The 19195-nt window shown below is 41.2% G+C and overlaps 1 protein-coding gene across 1 annotated transcript in view; it reads right to left on the reverse strand.

Moving 5' to 3' along the window:
• Positions 1-19195, reverse strand: part of PARN (poly(A)-specific ribonuclease) — a gene marked incomplete at its 5' end in the record, with an annotated part of 150712 nt that overhangs the window by 101055 nt on the left and 30462 nt on the right. Inside the window, 1 exon segment of the mRNA XM_034783119.1 lies at positions 2786-2841. Within this exon segment, the coding sequence (XP_034639010.1) occupies positions 2786-2841 (56 nt within the window).

Raw genomic sequence — 19195 nt, forward strand, 5'->3', positions numbered from 1 at the left:
GAGTTGATGGTGAATATTTCGAAGGGTTTTATTTAATCTTTGCAACTCAATTAGTCTAGCATTAGAACTCTAAATTTCCCAGTTCAAGATAAAGGTTTGAATAGCATCTGTTTCCAAATTAGACCGAATAAACTGTTTATGGTCCTTAATAAATGAACCTTACCACATTTTCTTTTTATTCTTAAATTTTACCCCCTATATTGTAACATCCTTCTGATGAACACCAATGCCTACTCAGGATAGGAATGTTTCAGTCATTTCACCAGCAACCATTGTTTTATACAGTGTTCTTAATACAAAAGTAATCAATTTTAACTGCTGTGAAAGCCTCTTCATATTCATCACTTCTTGAGATTGAGGATGGGTTACTGAATTCCTCTACACTATAACTTTTACAGCATTAGGATAGCTGAAATATATTTGCTCTATAATTTGGCATAAAGGCAACATCTGTCACAGTTGCAGAACTAGCCACATCTAAGTGCACCCCCTTCAGATATGAGGCCTTGTGCTTTTATTTCTGTTGAGTGGAATCATAGGATTCTTCCACTCCTACAACAGGTCCTAGGCCACATCATCCCATTGATCAACTGTGCTTACCCAGCAGGCCCAAGTGGTTTAGGCACCTGCAAGTCTTCCCTTCGGGAGCCTGAGACCAATGTATAATACAGGAGACCAAACAGCTTTCGCAAACCAAAGTATTTTTAAATCTTCTTAGTAGGAACAAAGCATGTCTACCCACCTAAGGTTACCATACCACGGAAGTTTAAGACCTAACTACTTCACATCCCCCAGCAATCAGTTTGTTTCCCCTGAACAGCTCCCTAACAACTGCCTCCCCCTCTCTAAAGTGAATTTTTAATCATTTAAGGTGTGTCTACACAGCAGCTGGCTGATTCCCAGCACAAGTGGACATACACATATAGCTCTATTTGAGCTTGAGTACTAAAAATGGCATTGTGGCTATGGCAGTCAAGCTAGTCGCCCGAGTACAATCCCACCTGATGTCCTGGGTAAGTACTTGGGTGGCTAGCCCAAGCCATTACTTGTGGCATCGCAGCCACGCTGCTCTTTTTAATGTGCAAGCTTGAGCAGAGCTAGAATGTGTATATTTACTCCCTTTGGGAATCACAACTCCCAGCTGCTGTGTAGACACTCTCTTAGGGTCCTTTTGATCTTTTTGGCAGTCAGACTGAGTTTTGTAATTTTGCTAGCACCTAGCAGTACCAACTTCACAGCTTAGTAGCTCAGGCATTGTCTTTTAATGATCCTAAAAATGTTTACATTGAGGTTGCTTATTTCCCAACTGCCTATTAAACTAAACCAACATATGCATACAATACTCATACCAATAAAGCCATACTGTAACTATCCCAATAACTAGGTCATACAATACTCATACCAATAAAGCCATACTGTAACTATCCCAATAACTAGGTCATACAATAATCATACCAATAAAGCCATACTGTAACTATCCCAATAACTAGGTTACAACCTTCTCAAATTAAATTTCTCTCTGAAGTACTTGTTTCCCTCCAGTGAATTTAATGAAGCTACCATCAAAAGGCTATAGTTACAAAAGGCTATTTTTAGTCAGAATTATTCAGTGCACAGAAAAAAAATCTTTAAAGAAGGAGGATAAATGGCTATTATCAGGAAGTTTTATTTTGAGTACAAAAGCAAATGTTTCTCTTGAGTGATAAGTTTCAAAGTCACTGAGAATTTTTTTTCTCCTTAAAAAAAATGATGTGGGTATTTATATATCAACCTTTCCTATGTTAAAATACTTACTAAAAATTCTAGTCTTGACATGAAATTAGTCTTTTACCACTCTTATTGTGGATTATATATTTACTATTGCTGTAGTGCATATTAAGACTACAAACAGACTTGTGTTTTTCAAGCGTCTGGACAAAGCTGTAGGGCTCCAATGTTTTTTAAAGAAAACCTTAAGCACAGGGATGAAGAATTTTTAAGCCTCTATCTAATCAAGGACCAAAACCTTCCCATATTTTTAACCAAATAAATCAAGTCATGAAAGGTTCAGATCTCTAATGTTTGTAAGGATGATAGGGTCCATGCAATGCTTTCCCTCTTGAAGTTGTAACCTGGTGTGAAAATGAACCTCTGGCTCAACAGCCTTAATCAAAAATAAATAATTATTCATTAGCATTCTATGGTTTTGAATCCAGAATCAAGGTAACGCTGATTCTATTTGAAGGCCTAATTTCAATCCCCATCTAATTTCACCAAAATATCCTTTGGCCTGAAAATTCTTACATTTAGGCTAAACATATTTTTGGTGAACTTTGAAGCGAAGTTGTCAATCTACTTTCAGTCACTGAACATTCACTACCTTGAATCCTTTACTTACTGCAAGAGATGAGACAAAATGGCTATTTAAGACTGCAAACTTTAATTTGGGCCACTTCACTTGTGCATAGATCAAGGATAGAATGAGGACTCAAAGCTGTTATCTTCAACTATATTAAACTTGGTACCCACAAGGAGCCCAGACTGATCTAGACAAAACCTGTTTCAATAGTATTTACTGTATAGTGCGGATCCTCCATCCAAAGTAACAAGGATGGTTACTTTTTTTTTTATAAAATGGAGAAGCAGTACATTAATGCCACTTGATAAGAGTTGTGAATAGAGCTCAGCTGCAATTTAAGTCCCATGCTCTACCCATGAAATAATACGGTCTTACACTTGCTTCTACAGAGGACCTTTTTAACCAGAACAGTAGTAAGATCAAGGCAAAATAAAAACAATTACTTACAGTCTGGTCCTTCCAAATTGAGATATGGTATGTCCATTACCCTCATAAGAAATAACCTGAGGCAAAAAAGAGAAGTGTCACTAGCAAACTTATGCCATACAGCTCTCTTTAAGAGGCTATTATAAAACTTAACAACACACTGCTTCTCTAAGCCAGGAGCAGTACTAGTCACCCTAAACAATGGAAAGCTTCAGTCCCACTAATAATTTAAAAATCAAAAGATGTAGTGAGTATCCCATCAGCTAGCTCACTCCATGCTGTGCAATTATTTTAAAGTAAATGTTAGTTATCTTACTGACTTGCTCTAAAACCGATATGCCTAGTGTTAAGCAACAGAGAATCCTGTGGCACCTTTAAGACTAACAGATGTATTGGAGCATAAGCTTTCTATTACATGCATCTGACGAAGTGGGTATTCACCCACGAAAGCTTATGCTCCAATACATGTTAGTCTTAAAGGTGCCACAGGACTCTGTTTTTTTACGCCTAGTGTTATTAAAATAGGAAAGAAAATGTGAAAAGTACACACAAATTTCAGAATAATCCAGTAATTTACTGGTAGTGCATAAAAGCAGTTAAGTAATTAAAAATTGATTACAGTGTGGAAGGAGTCAAGAAGACTAGCTATGTTGGAGAGGGGGGCCATAGGAGTCAGCTGTTAATGTACTGTAGCTCTGTCTCTTCCTCCTCTACCCACAACTTCCCCAGCACCCTCTGTCCCTATCTACATTGAATGGAAATGGAGAGCTTAAAAACTGATAGCCAATAATATTTTATAATAATTAATAATAATTTTTATTATAATAAAACTGATAGCCAATAATATTTTAATGGAGAACAATGAGAGATCTGTCCAAATAAAAGCTGCCCCCTCTAAACTATGAAAACTACAGGCATGTCTACACTACAGAGGCACAGCTATGGTGCTGGAGGTCTATAGTGTAAACACTTGCTACAGTGATTAACGGGGTTTTTCCCACTTAAGTAGTTAATCCACCCTCTTTGAGAGGCAGCAGCTGGTCAATAGAAGAATTCTTCAGTCGACCTAGCAGCATCTACACCAGGGCTTAGGTCTGCTTACCTACGTCTCTCAGATGGTGAGAAAAATTCACAATGAGCAATGTACATAGGTCATCCTAAGTTGTAGGTGTAGATCAGGCCTATGTAATGGAAAGTAAGTTTTTCATAATTTTGATTCAGATTTAAATAGTGCCTCTCTTTATGATCTATTTGGTTAAAATCGTTAGCTTCAGCATGCAGTAAGCCAGGAAACAGAACAGGATGACCTGAATGGTTGTTAATTTGATAGAAATCAATGCCACTCCACATTAGAAGCACAAGTCTCTATCTGCACAACAGTTTACTAAATAAGAGAGGGGTATATGCTGCACACACAAATAACCATTCTGTTAAGAGAGAAGCCAAGTGATGCTTGAGATTAGAAATGGAATGCATTCTGTCACATTTACTGTCCAGGAGCTCTGAACATCTGAACTAAACATCTACAAGCTATTTTGTCTCTTTCACGAATGAGATTTCCATCCGTATGGCTGGACTTTTTTCATTAAGGTTCATTAAAAAAAACAAAAACAAAAAACAAAACAAAAAAAAAACCACACAAAAAAAAAACACACCACGGGAATTTCAGAAAGTGTTAAAACAAGAATTCTCAGACTGATACCAAATTGGTGCTATGTTATTCCAAAGTCACTAGCCCCAGCTCTGCCTTCAGCCCAAGCTCCGCTGCTGAGGAAGCCCTGGCTGTGCAGTAATGGAGGGGAGAAAGATTCCATTAATGGGAGGGTGCAACTGGAAACATTTGCACAGCACTGCTCTAGAACTTGCATAACATTATTAACAAAATATCCCAGAAAATGAAGTACATTAGACCAAGGAAACAGTCCTATGACAACAATTCCACTTAATATCTGATCCTTGCCTCATCCAAGGTGGGTGGAGTTGTGGGAGACACTGCTAGCAGAAAGGAAATTATTGGTAAGAAATTTTCCATTCTGCTCCACAGTATCTCCCACAATACTGGACATCGGGGAAGTAGTGAGCAGTGAGCAAATGTAGGGAGGGTTATGATAAAAATTTTGGTAGCTATATACCCCTTTTTCATGAGCCCAATCAAAGGTATATATTATTTGGTTATGTTTTTCCCATTAGAAGTCAGAAATCACTGCAACTTTGGGGGGCAAGTCTGGATTCAAACTGATAGTTAAAAGATTTTGTATTTCATTCTGAGCCTTCATCCAGAACTATTCTGTTCACCGATTTTAGTTTGCAAACTGAAGATTATATTTTGAATCAAGATTTTTATACACTATGGCAAACATAATATTTGAATAACTGGGTCTGTTATATGAGAATGACATTTTTACATAGAAAATCTGTACACTGTTTAAGTTCTCTAAGAACTAAGAGCAGGGTAACGTAGTTTAAGTGCTCTATTTTTTAATTGACAGTAACAATTTAAGTGCACACTACTATAGTGTGTTTGACCTAGTTATGCATGTTTATAGTATATTTGCACCTCAAAAATGGAGAAAAATATTTAGTTATAAAAGCAATGTTGCAAGGTATGTATCATGATTAAGGCTAAGTTTTTGTCACAGATATTTTTAGTAAGAGTCATGAACAGGTCATGAGCAATAAACAAAAATTCACGGAAGCCCGTGACCTTTCCCCGACTTTCACTAAAAATATCCCTGACAAAATGGACAGCACCCACTGCTACTGGGGCTCCTGGGTCGCCCACTGCTGCAGTCACTAGGAGCTCTGGGGTCCCCCACTGCTGTGGGGAGTGGGAGCTGCAGGGTACCCGCCATGGCTGGGCAGCTGCAGGGTGCCCCCATCATTGCATGGGCTGAGAGCTGTCAGCCCATGCAATGGTGGGGGCAGGGGTAGAGGGAGGGAGACTGGCTGGGAGCAGAAAATGTCATGGAGGTCAATGGAAGTCACGGATTCTGTGACTTCCATGACCTCCATGATATAATCGTAGCCTTAATCATGATGAATCCATGTATAAAGAGACCTTATATAAGTTAGCAGTATATGTACCAAATACAAATACAAACAAGTTCATTCTGTTAAAAAGTATGAGTTAGGTTGTCTTAGTTCTAGTTAATGCTCCCTCGCCATTTTAAATTTAGGAGTGATTCCATGGTTGAAAGATACAACAGCTAAAAATTAATGGAGTTATGCAAGGTTACCTCAGAAGCAACTCCGTTTGTTTGAAAATTCAGCACAGCCATTTGGCTTAAAGTAAAAATACACAGTACATTTCACAACAGACAACATAGCTTACTGCAATTCTTCCCATTAGCTCAGCCAAAAGACAAGCTTCTAGGATCAACAAGACTATTGCTAATGGTTTTCAAATCTGCTGAAAGCTTGGTAAAGGTACTGAACTGAAGCATACAAGTAGCATTTAGAAAAGATTGATCAACTGCTTGTTCTAAATTCTACATTTTGTTTAAATTTAAGAAATTGGGTAAATAAGCTTATGAGCAGGGATCCTAGTCTTCCCATGATAAACCCACAAAAATTCTCAGATAAAAATATAAAAATCAGTCTTTTCCCGTGATTAAAATGAAACGCTGAACTTTCGTTCCCTAGCCACACCAGCTGAACACATCTTCTTGATATATTTACCATTTTAAGCAAGTTCAAAGCCTAACAGTGTCTCAATCATTCTAATAAAAAAAATACAATTACTATTTGTATTTCTTACATATAATACTTATGTCTATATTCCATTTTTTCAGAAAGTTGATTTTTTTAAATGCACAAATAATAAAGCAAAAATTGCTTCTATATTAACATTACTCACTTTCTGAGTTAGTCCTGGCAGCTCAAGTGAAATTTGAGATGCATTAAAACACAAATCCCTTCATGCCATTGAGTAACCTCTACATGCCAGAGGTTTATTGGAGTATGTTTAGCTGTGTAAATTTAAAGTGCATTCAAAAAATCAACCACAGAGGGGGAGATTGCGTGCCCTGAATAAGTGACACTGGTACTTTCAGTAAAATTTAATTAATAGTTAATATATGTTTTTATTTTTTCACAAAACGTAAAAATTGAAGATTCTATGTAAATATGCAAATTCTGCATTTTTCCATGGCAAATGGATTTCTAGGATCCTTACTTATGAGTAAAATACTGTTTTTTGCAAGTCAGTCATCCTTAGCTATTTGACTTACTTTGTATTACAGACATCACCCTCTCTTGTCACGTAGTCACTACTGACACACATTCAGGTTTATCTTAATATTGTGTTGAATAGCATTTATGAAGTCAGAAAGTAAAGGTGCTTAATAGAACTAAACTGGCATTTAAAACTTAAGTCCAAACCCAAAGTATTTATTGTATGATTTTCTGTACGGAAGCTAGAAGCAGGAACTACATTTAATCACTACAACATGTAGTGGAAAAGTAACAGGTGCTCCAAGTTTAAACACTGGATTTATTTTTACCGCATGAAAACATATTGCTTGACTGCAAATTTGTACTAGGCTGAAATCTGATTAACTTAAGTTCTAAAATGTAGCTATGTTTTCTTATCTTTATACAGCTACCACACAAGCAAATCATAAATCCACTGGAGAAGTGATGTCCAATATAAAGTTGTAAAGATGAAGCGCTCAACCTGTAGGTCATGACCACATCATCCTCTTGTAGTCTACAAGTGTGTGGGGTAGAGAGGTCTCAAGCCAGTTCTCATGCCCTGATCTTGGTTTTCCTCTAAAGTGATTTGCTTAGTCATGTAAAAACACCCTCCAACATCAAAACCACCAACCATTCCATAGATTTCAACGGCACATCCCTTGAAGTTCTGTTCAGCTTCCTGCTTCTGACAATGAAATAACTACTTTTTATATGTTAATATGCAATATTTATACCCAAAATGCCCCCCCAACCCCAACACACACCACTTTGCTTTACAGGGAACATTTTTCATCTCAACTGTTAAAAAAAATGATAATACACCTAACTAGATTTACAGATTTTTAACGCCAGAAAGGACCATTGCAATCATCTAGTCCGGTAAATTAACAGCTCCATAGTTTGGAGAAAAGTGCATTTATATATGCATTGAATTAATGTGTTACTGATTTATGAAGTGCTTTTTGCTGTAACAGCTAGGTGTTAGTTTACTAAGTTAAGAAACCAGGACAAGAGTTCCCACACCACACTAGAGAATCACAGCAGTTGTTCCAGAAACAAGATATTTTATTACGAACACCACAAACAAGTCTGATAAGACTACACCACATACACATCTTACAAGTTGCCCTGACAGCATGCAAGTCCGATAATGAAGGCCAGGTCCATCAACCCAGAAAGCACTGGATTCAGCCCTGCAGAGTTCAACTTTAGAAATAGGAAAGGATCATCTCCCAGCCAATCTGAACTGCTTCAGTGGGGACCAAGATAAAGCTACTTCTCAGATAGGAACAGCCACAACCTCCTGAATGGCCACAGAAACCACTTACGTTACTGAGAAACCAGGAGCATCAAGGGTTTCAAAAAGACTCTGAGGCTGTGAATGATGGTGGAGAAAGGCAAATACACAGCCTCAACAGATTGGAAGCTATATTCATAAATAACATTCCTCTGTTTGCTTCCACTTACTAGCTAACACATTTCAGAATTATCCAGGTTGATATGCAGCCAGTTTACATACATGCATATATGATAGATTTCTATATCTGCATCCAAGCCCTCATTCTGGAGTATGATTTTTCCAAAGACTGACCATTAAAGTATTTGAATATTGTTAGTATATGCAATTTTTCAACAATTTTGAGTTCATACTTTGAGGTTACTGGCAAAGACAGCATTTGGGTCACAAGATTGTGTTATAATGTGACAAATACTTCACTACACTTGGTACAATTAGTACATTAAGTGAACAGTAAGATTTGATGTTCTTGATTAACTCCTTGCTTCTAGGTGCTTGAACTTTGCGTGATAAATACAAGATAAGAACACTGTCCATAGTAAGTGGTTTTTTTGGTTTTAGAATTCATTCAATATTAATTTTAACTCAGTACCAATTACTGTGGAATGATTAGGAAATCTGAACTGACAAACTAAGGTAGCTGCTAGAGATCATGTAATCTGATGAGACAGTAATTTTGAGTTAGCTACTCACTAGCAATAAATTGGAAAAAATATAAAGGGAAAAAAGTGTAATTCCAAAAACCTGAATCAGCTGCAAGTCAATATGATATTAATTCGCTAGACAGTTTTATCATTTAGGCTGTTTAGAAACCAGTTTAGCTTGTAAGAGTGAGATATCTAGCCAGGTTTTTCTTCTTCTTCTTAAGGTGAACCGGTTTTATGTGCCAAATCTATAAAGCATATTGAGTTCACTCTAAAATAAGCTAGTTGAACACTGTTACTGGAAAAGTAAACAAAGGAATAAATGCATCTGGGCTCTAGTCCTCAGTTTACAGTACTGAATTGAAATATTTCATCTGTAATGAGCTTGGTCACTTCTTACAGATAGAAGTGTTTTCCAACAGCAGCCCGTATTTCCACACTGGGATCCAATCACCTAAAGAGCAAACCGCATGCTCAGTGACATGATGGTCAGAGTATCAGTAGGGTTACATTAGTTGCTGGGATAGTAATTAAATGTTAATGTTTTTACTTGTATCGGTTGACTGAATTAGGAGAGCACAGCGATCCTAATAACCATGAAAGACTGAGCATGTATCCTGTAGGGAGGAACACAGTACTAAACATTACGATAAATCTCACCATAAAGTAGATTTTTCCAAGCAAAAGAACTTCCTTCATTGGTACTTCAGGAAACAGTCTATGCTGCAATTGAAGCGTGACCTTTGATAGTTTTAGTTGTGATTTTTAAACTGTAGAATGCCAGTCCTAACTTTTTAAAATCAGAAGCTGGAATTTCAACCACCGCCCAGCTGTACTGAACTTGCTAGTAGTTTCAATATTTTCTGCAGCTAACAGCATTAAAAGTATAACACAAGCAGTTTATATGCTATATTATACATATTTACATAAGTTTCCAGATAAGCACATTTTCAATGGTAGTTAATGGATGTTAAGTGGACTAGAATAATTGTGCAATTTATTCAAGATAGTTAAAAATGAATGGAATTAATAAATTACTTGTTTTGAACAATCAGGTTTTGTTTTACTTTTTGCTTGAGACAGCCTCACCTTTCTCTTATCAATGAGACATCAGCAATACAAAGAACTATCTGGGCAATACAGATCTAGCGAACCAGAGCAAGTGACACACTAAGCCTTGCAACAATGAAAAGGATAAAGTGTATGATTCTGCTAACAGACTGGTTTTGAACGGTTAGACTAGACCAACCACAAAACCAATTGCAAAGTGAAAAGTTATATTGTCAGGTGGCAACACTATTTTAAGAAGAGTCTTATGCAAGTAAATATGTGCAGAGTGCTAACCACAAGTGCACTGATATCTGGTGTTTGAGAAACTGAGGATAAGCATCAAATGAGAAATTAAAGAACTCTAAAGTATAAGCATGGCATCTGCAATAGAGGATTTTTCACACTTGGCTATTTAGATGACCAGAATGAGGGAGATGGATAGTCTGACGATTGAAAGCAAGCACTGAAGCCAGTGTCTGAGTGACTATGACTAGATAAAGAGAAAAAGGATGGGTAGGGCTATTTTCTGGATGCCAGGACAAAAGATGTGAGAGATAACGGATACCCTGAAGAATAATATGAACTGTTGACACAAATAGAGAAACATATGATAGGTTCTTAAAAATAAAGAACATTATTAAGAACCTAACAGGAGATTTGCTGCACTGACTCAAGTTTTGTGGAAAAGCTACAGTGAATACCTCTACCAGACATTCATTAGAGATAGCTAAAATATGTATATACCACCAAAGCATGCTTAGAAAGAAAGTCTCTTCCACTGACTTCAGCAGACTTTGAATCAGGCTCAATTTATTATAGGTAACTGCTGTATAATAAGGTTTTGTTTTTGGTGGGGGCACAGAAGACAGTAAAGGGAATTCAGAGAACTGGCCAACCATAAGTATGGTATAACAGGGTTTTTTGGTTTGAGGGTTTTTTTGGGGTGAGGAGGGACACACCACAGAGGGTAATGAAGGGAATTCAGAGACCTGGCCAATCATAACCATTCAGACACAGAACCTGACATTTTTTGTTCATGTGGTTATGGCATTATTGGTGACTAAAAGCGTATATCATTTTACATTTTTGAAAAAAGTTTCTTCCATCCTCTAACACACACAACTGAAGGGATTCTCAAAATTTTCCATAAAAGTGTCCCTATGAGATCCAGCAAGGAAAACACCTGTCCCTCAGAATAGTTTTTCAGAAAGTAATGAGACTATGAAGCCAAAAGTATTATAAAGGAAACCCCCATCATACGTATATTGACTGCTATAAGGCATTTGCTACTTATCAGAATGTCTGGATGCAACACAGATAGTATTTTCATCAATACCTTCCACCATTCTCCCTTTCACTGACCCCCATTGAGAGTTTCAGCCTTCACTTCAACTGTAAGATTATAAATGTTAACACAACTGTCTGATGAAGACTTCATTTACATTGTAATAAAATACTAATGTTAATTTTTTTATTCCACAGAAATTTCAATTACTTGTCATAGTATCCCATTCAGTAGTAGCATTTTTAACTGCATTACATTTTAAAACCTCTTCTGGTTACTTTGAATGCTTCATTTAGGAATTAAGTATGCGTGTTTGTTGGAAGGCAATTACTTGCTCTTCACTGCAAAAGCTGAGTAAGCAAATTTTTATGTAGCATGAATATAACTAACTGCTCTAACTTTAAAAATCAGCCAGTCAATTTTCTGTTCAACCTTAATATACCTAACAAAGGAAAATTCAGTCTCCTATGCAATTTTCAGAAAGTGCAAGAAGTAGCAGCAGAATTTGTATTCAGTTTTAATGGCTTGCACAATTGAGATTTTACTAGAAATCTCATTTTCTTTAAACTCCACTATTTAGTAAGACCATTCACCATCATTCACTAAGGACTTGTCTACTTGAACAATTAGAAAGCAGCAAGCCAGGGTCTGAATCTACCCTGCACTTGCCTGTCCTGGTCTAAAAGTCTGTGTGGATCCTGCTGATACACATTAATAGTTTGTCAGAACGCTCTATTATCAAAGTGCTCTAACTGTTATCACATATCACTAGGACATGCATAGAATTAGACCATAACAGGCTAGTGCAGGCTAAATTCACACCCCGGCTTGCCCCAGTCCAATTAGACAAGCCCCTAAGTTGTCACCAACATGACAATAATATTAAGGATCAAAAATATATCAATTATGGCAATGCAATCAGCTATCTTGTATATTTTAAAGAACAGTTATAGATCAATCCAAAAAATATCTGAAGATACCCTCATCTTTCTATTGACTGATCCGTCCATAGCACATAGGTATGCTAGTCCTTGTTTTCCTTAGTATTCAGAGCCCATTAAGTATTTTATTTTAATGCTCACTCCAGTAATTATTACTTTGCAAGAGAAGGGACTCTCCCTATGACCAGTAGTGATTTTCATGTTGTGTGTGCCAGGAATCTGTCTGAAGAATAATTTTAGGTAATGTTCAAGAATTAAAAGATTACGAGCAAGATTTAAACTTAGTCTACACTAGTAAGTTTTACCAGCCAAACTTTCCTTCCATAGGTAGAGCCCTTCTCTCATGCACACTTCATTTTGAGTCCCGAGACAAAATCCTCCACTTTTGCCTCCTGTTATTTGATTTCCTCCAGTGACATGAAACCTCTACTAATATAGCTGTCCTAACAATGCAAGTACGAACACAGAAGTACCCCCTAAAAGCAGACCTTCAGCATAAGCCCACAAAGCAGCTGCCCCTTCAACAGTTACCTATCTGGTCAAAGTTTTGACCTCTGCTACCCAGGAGTCAGTGACTGGAAGTCTGCTTCCCAGTGTGCCCAGAGTGTTGGAACTGGCGCCTCTTTTCCTGTCATCTCTACATTGCAACATGGTTCCAGCTCATCCCTGTAGTGCTGCATGGTTCAGGAGAGAGCTTCTGATTTCCTGAAGCCTGTATCTGTCATTTTTGTTGCCACTTCCTTTGAACCATGAAGCCACTCTTATAAGCAAGACCAGTTAACATACTGTGCTGGTAAACTTTAAAATTGGCTTATTCATAAAGTCATATTTAAATACTAATTGGCACATCAGCTTCACAGTAGTTCTCTATGATCATACATTGTACATCATCTCTATGTAAGTACTAGGAAACCCTCCCCAAAAGAGGGGTTATCATTGACAAAGTGACTTGTATACCAATTCTGAATTGCCAGGAATTGTAACTAAGGCCTGGTCCACACTAACCCCCCACTTCGAACTAAGGTACGCAAATTCAGCTACGCTAATAATGTAGCTGAATTCGAAGTACCTTAGTTTGAACTTACTGCAGGTCCAGACGCGGCAGACAGGCTCCCCCGTCGATGCCGCGTACTCCTCTCGCCGAGCTGGAGTACCGGCATCGAAGGCGAGCACTTCCGGGATCGATCCCAGAAGATCGATTGCTTATCGCCGGACCCGGAGGTAAGTGCAGACCTACCCTTAGGCCTGGTCTACACTACGGGTTTAGGTCGACTTTAGCAGCGTTAAACCGAATTAAGCCTGGACACGTCCACACAACGAGGCCCTTTCTTTCGACTTAAAGGGCCCTTTAAACCGGTTTCTTTACACCACCTCCGACGAGGGGATTAGCGATAAAACCGGCCTTTGCGGGTCGGAATTGGGGTAGTGTGGACGGAATTCGATGTTATTGGCCTCCGGGAGCTATCCCACAGTGCTTCATTGTGACCGCTCTGGACAGCGCTCTCAACTCAGATGCACTGACCAGGTAGACAGGAAAAGACCCGCGAAGGTTTGAATTTCATTTCCTGTTTGCCCAGCGTGGAGAGCACAGGTGACCACGCAGAGCTCATCAGCACAGGTAACCGTCATGGAGTCCTCCCAGGATCGCAAAAGAGCTCCAGCATGGACCGAACGGGAGGTACGAGATCTGCTCGCCATATGGGGAGATGAAGCAGTGATAGCTGAACTCCGTAGCAGTAAAAGAAATGGAAAAGTATTAGAAAAGATCTCCAAGGCCATGAAGGACCGAGGCCATAACAGGGACACACAGCAGTGCCGCGTGAAAATTAAGGAGCTACGGCAAGCCTACCACAAAGCCAGAGAAGCAAACGGAAGGTACGGGGCAGAGCCGCAAACTTGCCGCTACTACGCGGAGCTGCATGCGATCCTAGGGGGTGCAGCCACCACTACCCCAACCGTGTGCTATGACTCTCTCACTGGAGAAACACACAGGGAAGACGGTTCGGGGAACGAGGAAGATGACGATGGAGGTACTGTAGGTAGCTCACAGCAGCAAGGAAGCGGAGAAACCGGTTTCCCCAACAGCCAGGATATGTTTGTGACACTGGACCTGGAACCAGTAACCCCCGAACTCACCCAAGACCCTCAGGGCACACAGGAGACCTCTGGTGAGTGTAACTTTGTAAATATTTGTAAACATTACAAAAAAAAAAGCAAGCAAGTCTGTTAACGTGTATGGGGATGGAGCGGAAATCCTCCAGGGACATCTCCAGAAAGCTCTCCTGGTTGAAATGGGGTGATTTTATTAAGGGGGACATTCAGAGGCGCCCGTTCCTGCTATTCGGACCAGAAATGTTCCCCGCTGTTAACCACGCGGTGGGGGGGAGGGGTGAAGTGATCATCCCAGAGAATCGTGTGTGTGTGTGGGGGGGGGGGGGTGGTTTACTTGTGTTTGTGCCGCATGTTAACCGGGAAACCGCAGCCCCCTCCTTTTACATTGAAACCCCATTTTAAATGGACAACCCAATTCATCTTTGAGATGGGAAATGCGCTGCTGTTTGCAACCTTTCCCGCATGTTAAGAAGGTTAAATAAGCCAAAACACTGTGGCCTACGATGGCTGCCTGCAAGCCGAAATATGCGACCTTGTAATGAAAGAGTGTACCCATTGTTCCCTAAAATGTGTCTTTTTTAACCACCTCTCCCTTCTCCTCCACCAGCTGCAAATGTTTCTCCTTCGCAGAGGCTCGTGAACATTAGAAAGAGAAAACGTAAGACGAGGGACGAGATGTTCACGGAGCTGCAGATGTCCTCCCACGCTGATAGAGCACAGCAGAATGCGTGGAGGCAGTCAATGTCGGAGATGAGAAAAGCCCAACATGAACGAGAGGAGAGGTGGCGGGCTGAAGACGATAGGTGGCGTCAGCTTGCAGACAGACGGCAAGAGGCAATGCTCCGTCTGCTGGAGCATCAAAGTGATATGCTCGAGCGTATGGTTGAGTTGCAGGAAAGGCAGCAGGAGCAGAGACCGCCGCTACAGCCCCTGTGTAACCAACAGCCCTCCTCCCCAAGTTCCATAGCCTCGTCACCCAGACGCCCAAGAACACGGTGGGGGGGCCTCCGTCCACCCAGTCACTCCACCCCAGATGATCGCCCAAGCATCAGAAGGCTGGGCTTCAATAAGAGTTAAAGTTTTAAAATGCAGTGTGTCCTTTTCCCTCCCTCCTCCCCCACCCATCCCTGCTACCTTGGCAATTATCCCCCTACCTCTGTAAGGAACTAATAAAGAATGCATGAATGTGAAAAAACAATGACTTTATTGCCTCTGCAAGCGGGAGGGGAGGGGAGGGTGGGGTGGGGTGGTTGGTTTACAGGGAAGTAGAGTGAACCGGGTCGGGGGGGGGGTTGGAGGGTTCATCAAGGAGAAACAAACAGAAGTTTCACACAGTAGCCTGGCCAGTCACAAAACTCGTTTTCAAAGCTTCTCTGATGCGCACCGCGCCCTGCTGTGCTCCTCTAACCGCCCTGGTGTCTGGCTGCGCGTAATCAGCGGCCAGGCGAGTTGCCTCAACCTCCCACCCCGCCATAAATGTCTCCCCCTTACTCTCACAGATATTGTGGAGCGCACAGCAAGCAGCAATAACAATGGGGATATTCTTTTCGCTGAGGTCTGAGCGAGTCAGTAAGCTGCGCCAGCGCGCTTTGAAACGTCCAAATGCACATTCCACCACCATTCGGCACTTGCTCAGCCTGTAGTTGAACAGGTCCTGACTCCTGTCCAGGCTGCCTGTGTATGGCTTCATGAGCCATGGCATTAAGGGGTAGGCTGGGTCCCCAAGGATCACGATAGGCATTTCAACATCCCCAATGGTCACTTTCTGGTCCGGGAAGAAAGTCCCTTCCTCCAGCTTTCGAAACAGAGCAGAGTTCCTGAAGACGCGAGCATCATGTACCTTTCCCGGCCATCCCACGTTGATGTTGGTGAAACGTCCCTTGTGATCCACCAGGGCTTGCAGCAGCATTGAAAAGTACCCCTTGCGGTTTATGTAGTCGGTGGCTTGGTGCTCCGGTGACAAGATAGGGATATGGGTTCCGTCTATGGCCCCGCCACAGTTTGGGAATCCCATTTCAGCAAAACCATCCACTATTGACTGCACGTTGCCCAGAGTCACTACCCTTGCTATCACCAGGTCTTTCATTGCCCTGGCAAATTGGATCACAGCAGCCCCCACAGTAGATTTGCCCACTCCAAATTGATTCCCGACTGACCGGTAGCTGTCTGGCGTTGCAAGCTTCCACAGGGCTATTGCCACTCGCTTCTCAACTGTGAGGGCTGCTCTCATCTTGGTATCCTGGCGTTTCAGGGCAGGGGAAAGCAAGTCACAAAGTTCCATGAAAGTGCCCTTACGCATGCGAAAGTTTCGCAGCCACTGGGAATCATCCCATACCTGCAGCACGATGCGGTCCCACCAGTCTGTGCTTGTTTCCCGGGCCCAGAATCGGCGTTCCACGGTATCAACCTGCCCCAGTAACACCATGATTTCCACATTGCTGGGGCCTGTGCCTTGTGAGGGGTCTATGGCCATGTCAATTTCCTCATCACTCTCGTCGCCGCGCTGCAATCGCCTCCTCGCCTGGTCCGGGTTTCGCCTTGGCATGTTCTGGCTCTGCATGTACTCCAGGACAATGCGCGTGGTGTTCATAGTGCTCATAATTGCCGCGGTGATCTGAGCGGGCTCCATGATCCCAGTGCTAGCTATGGCGCCTGGTCAGAAAAAAGGCGCGAAAGTAGTATCTGATGGACCAGGAGAAGGAGGGCGGGAGGGAGGGAAGGCCGAGTGACGACATGGCGTACAGGTACAGGAACAGGGAGAAACACAAACAACTGTCACACAGAATGGTCCCCCCAAAGATTAAACTGGAAACCCTGGGCTTAGCAGGCCGTTGATTTCACGGAGGAAGGGGAAGCAAATGAACACAGAACAAATCTATTTTTTACATCTTAAGGTGGCAGCCGACGCTGCAGCATGAGTGACAGCCATACCAGTATGACGATGATGGGTACCAATCATAATATGCCATCATCTGCCAAAAGGCAAGGGGCTGCTGCTGTGTAGCAATGCAGCCCCACGTCTGCCAGCCCCACGTCCGCTAGCACCCAGCATCGCCCTCGGCCTCTTCTGGGTGCTTAGCAGACAATATTGGGCAATTGGCAGAAAATAGTATATTATGACTGGTAACCGTCATCATCGAAACAGTAGCATGTCTGCCCAGGTGGCCATGATTGACAGCCATACCAGTACGACGACGACGGGTACCAATCATAATATACCATCGCCTGCAAGGGGCTGGTGCAATGCAGCACTACGGCTGCCAGCCCCACGGCTATCACTCATGCTACACCGTCTACCGCCAAAAGGCAGTTAGCAGCTGCTGCTGTGTAGCAATGCAGTCCCACGTCTGCCGGCACCCAGAGGACATATGGTGACGGTGAGCTCAGCTGAGCTGAGCGGGCTCCATGCTTGCCGTGGTATGTTGTCTGCACAGGTAACCCAGGTAAAAAGGCGCGAATCTATTGTCTGCCGTTGCTGTGACAAGGGGGGAGGGGCCTGACGACATGTACCCAGAACCGCCCGCGACACTGTTTTGCATCATCCGGGCATTGGGATCTCAACCCAGAATTCCAAGGGGCGGCAGAGACTGCGGGAACTGTGGGATAGCTGTGGGATAGCTACCCATAGTGCAATGCTCCGGAAGTCGACGCTAGCCTCGTACTGTGGACGCGGTCTGCCGACTAGAACACCTAGAGCATTTTATTGTGTGGACATACACAATCGGCTGTATACAACCGATTTCAATAAAACCGGCTTCTATAAATTCGAACTAATTTCGTAGTGTAGACATACCCTTAGGTAGAAAATTTCAGCAGATGCAAGACGTTAGCCACTGCAGCTACTATATGCATGTGCAACATAACCTTCCACCAGTAACTTATTTGTGACACCACCATTATGTATAAGTTAGTATATTGCTTTGTAGTGAGTGTGCTGCATCCTCGATTGGTAGATTATCCTTGCAATTTATGTCCTCACATTATGTACAAGGAGAAAACATTCAGATGATGTTAGGAGTGCTGCTATAATTTTTTGCCCTTCACAAAAGAACCAACCATATTTACTAGATTTGAAGAGTAACTGAACAAAGCTAAATTGCATCTGATCTTGACCAATTTCAAAGCTTTTAAGCCACCATAATATTTAATTGAGTTCCAAATTGGTAACTCAATAAAAGAGAAGAGTTCTCCAAAATGTTCAGGTTTCCACTAGAAGCGCAGAACGGCAAGTGTTAAAGAAAAGCAGCTTCGCTGATGGCAAACACTGGAGAAACCTCTTACACAAGTTGTCTCAGCACCAGCTACCTAAGTGTTATCCAATTCATTCATTTATTCTTAGCAGACAGTTGTTGTCATTAAGCTAATTGTCGCAGATGCTAGTTTACTAAAATGCTGGAGAAAAAAAGTTTAGCTAGAATACTATCAATGGGTATTTAATATTAAGGCTACCCTCCTCCCACAGGTTAGTTTTAAAAGCATGTTTAGGAAAACAAATTGTGGCTGATAGCAAGAATAGACAGGCACCAAAAATTATGTATACGCCAGGAATTTATCAAGGTCAGAGATCTGCTTCCTTATAAAAGCACTGATTTTAGAATTGAGATAGTCACAGTAGTCACTTGCATTTAAAACTAAGTTACGTCAGTGGGAATGTGGTGCAATAAATGAGATCTGCTACATCTGTATTTTCACTAGTCTGCATGGATTAGGAATAGAGAGTCAATATCTTTATCCATGATTAGAGATTACCTCTTTTGTCTGTTTGAAACTTCTGCAAACAGACAAATAGTCATTTAAGAATGTCACCTTATACTATGAAATAAATAAGAGGTGCCTGTGCGGAATTAACTAGATTTATGTAATCATCGGTAAATATAAATGTGTTTTCACTACATTAACTCAAACTTG

Source organism: Trachemys scripta, chromosome 10, assembly GCF_013100865.1.
Source record: "Trachemys scripta elegans isolate TJP31775 chromosome 10, CAS_Tse_1.0, whole genome shotgun sequence".
NCBI lineage: Eukaryota > Metazoa > Chordata > Testudines > Emydidae > Trachemys > Trachemys scripta.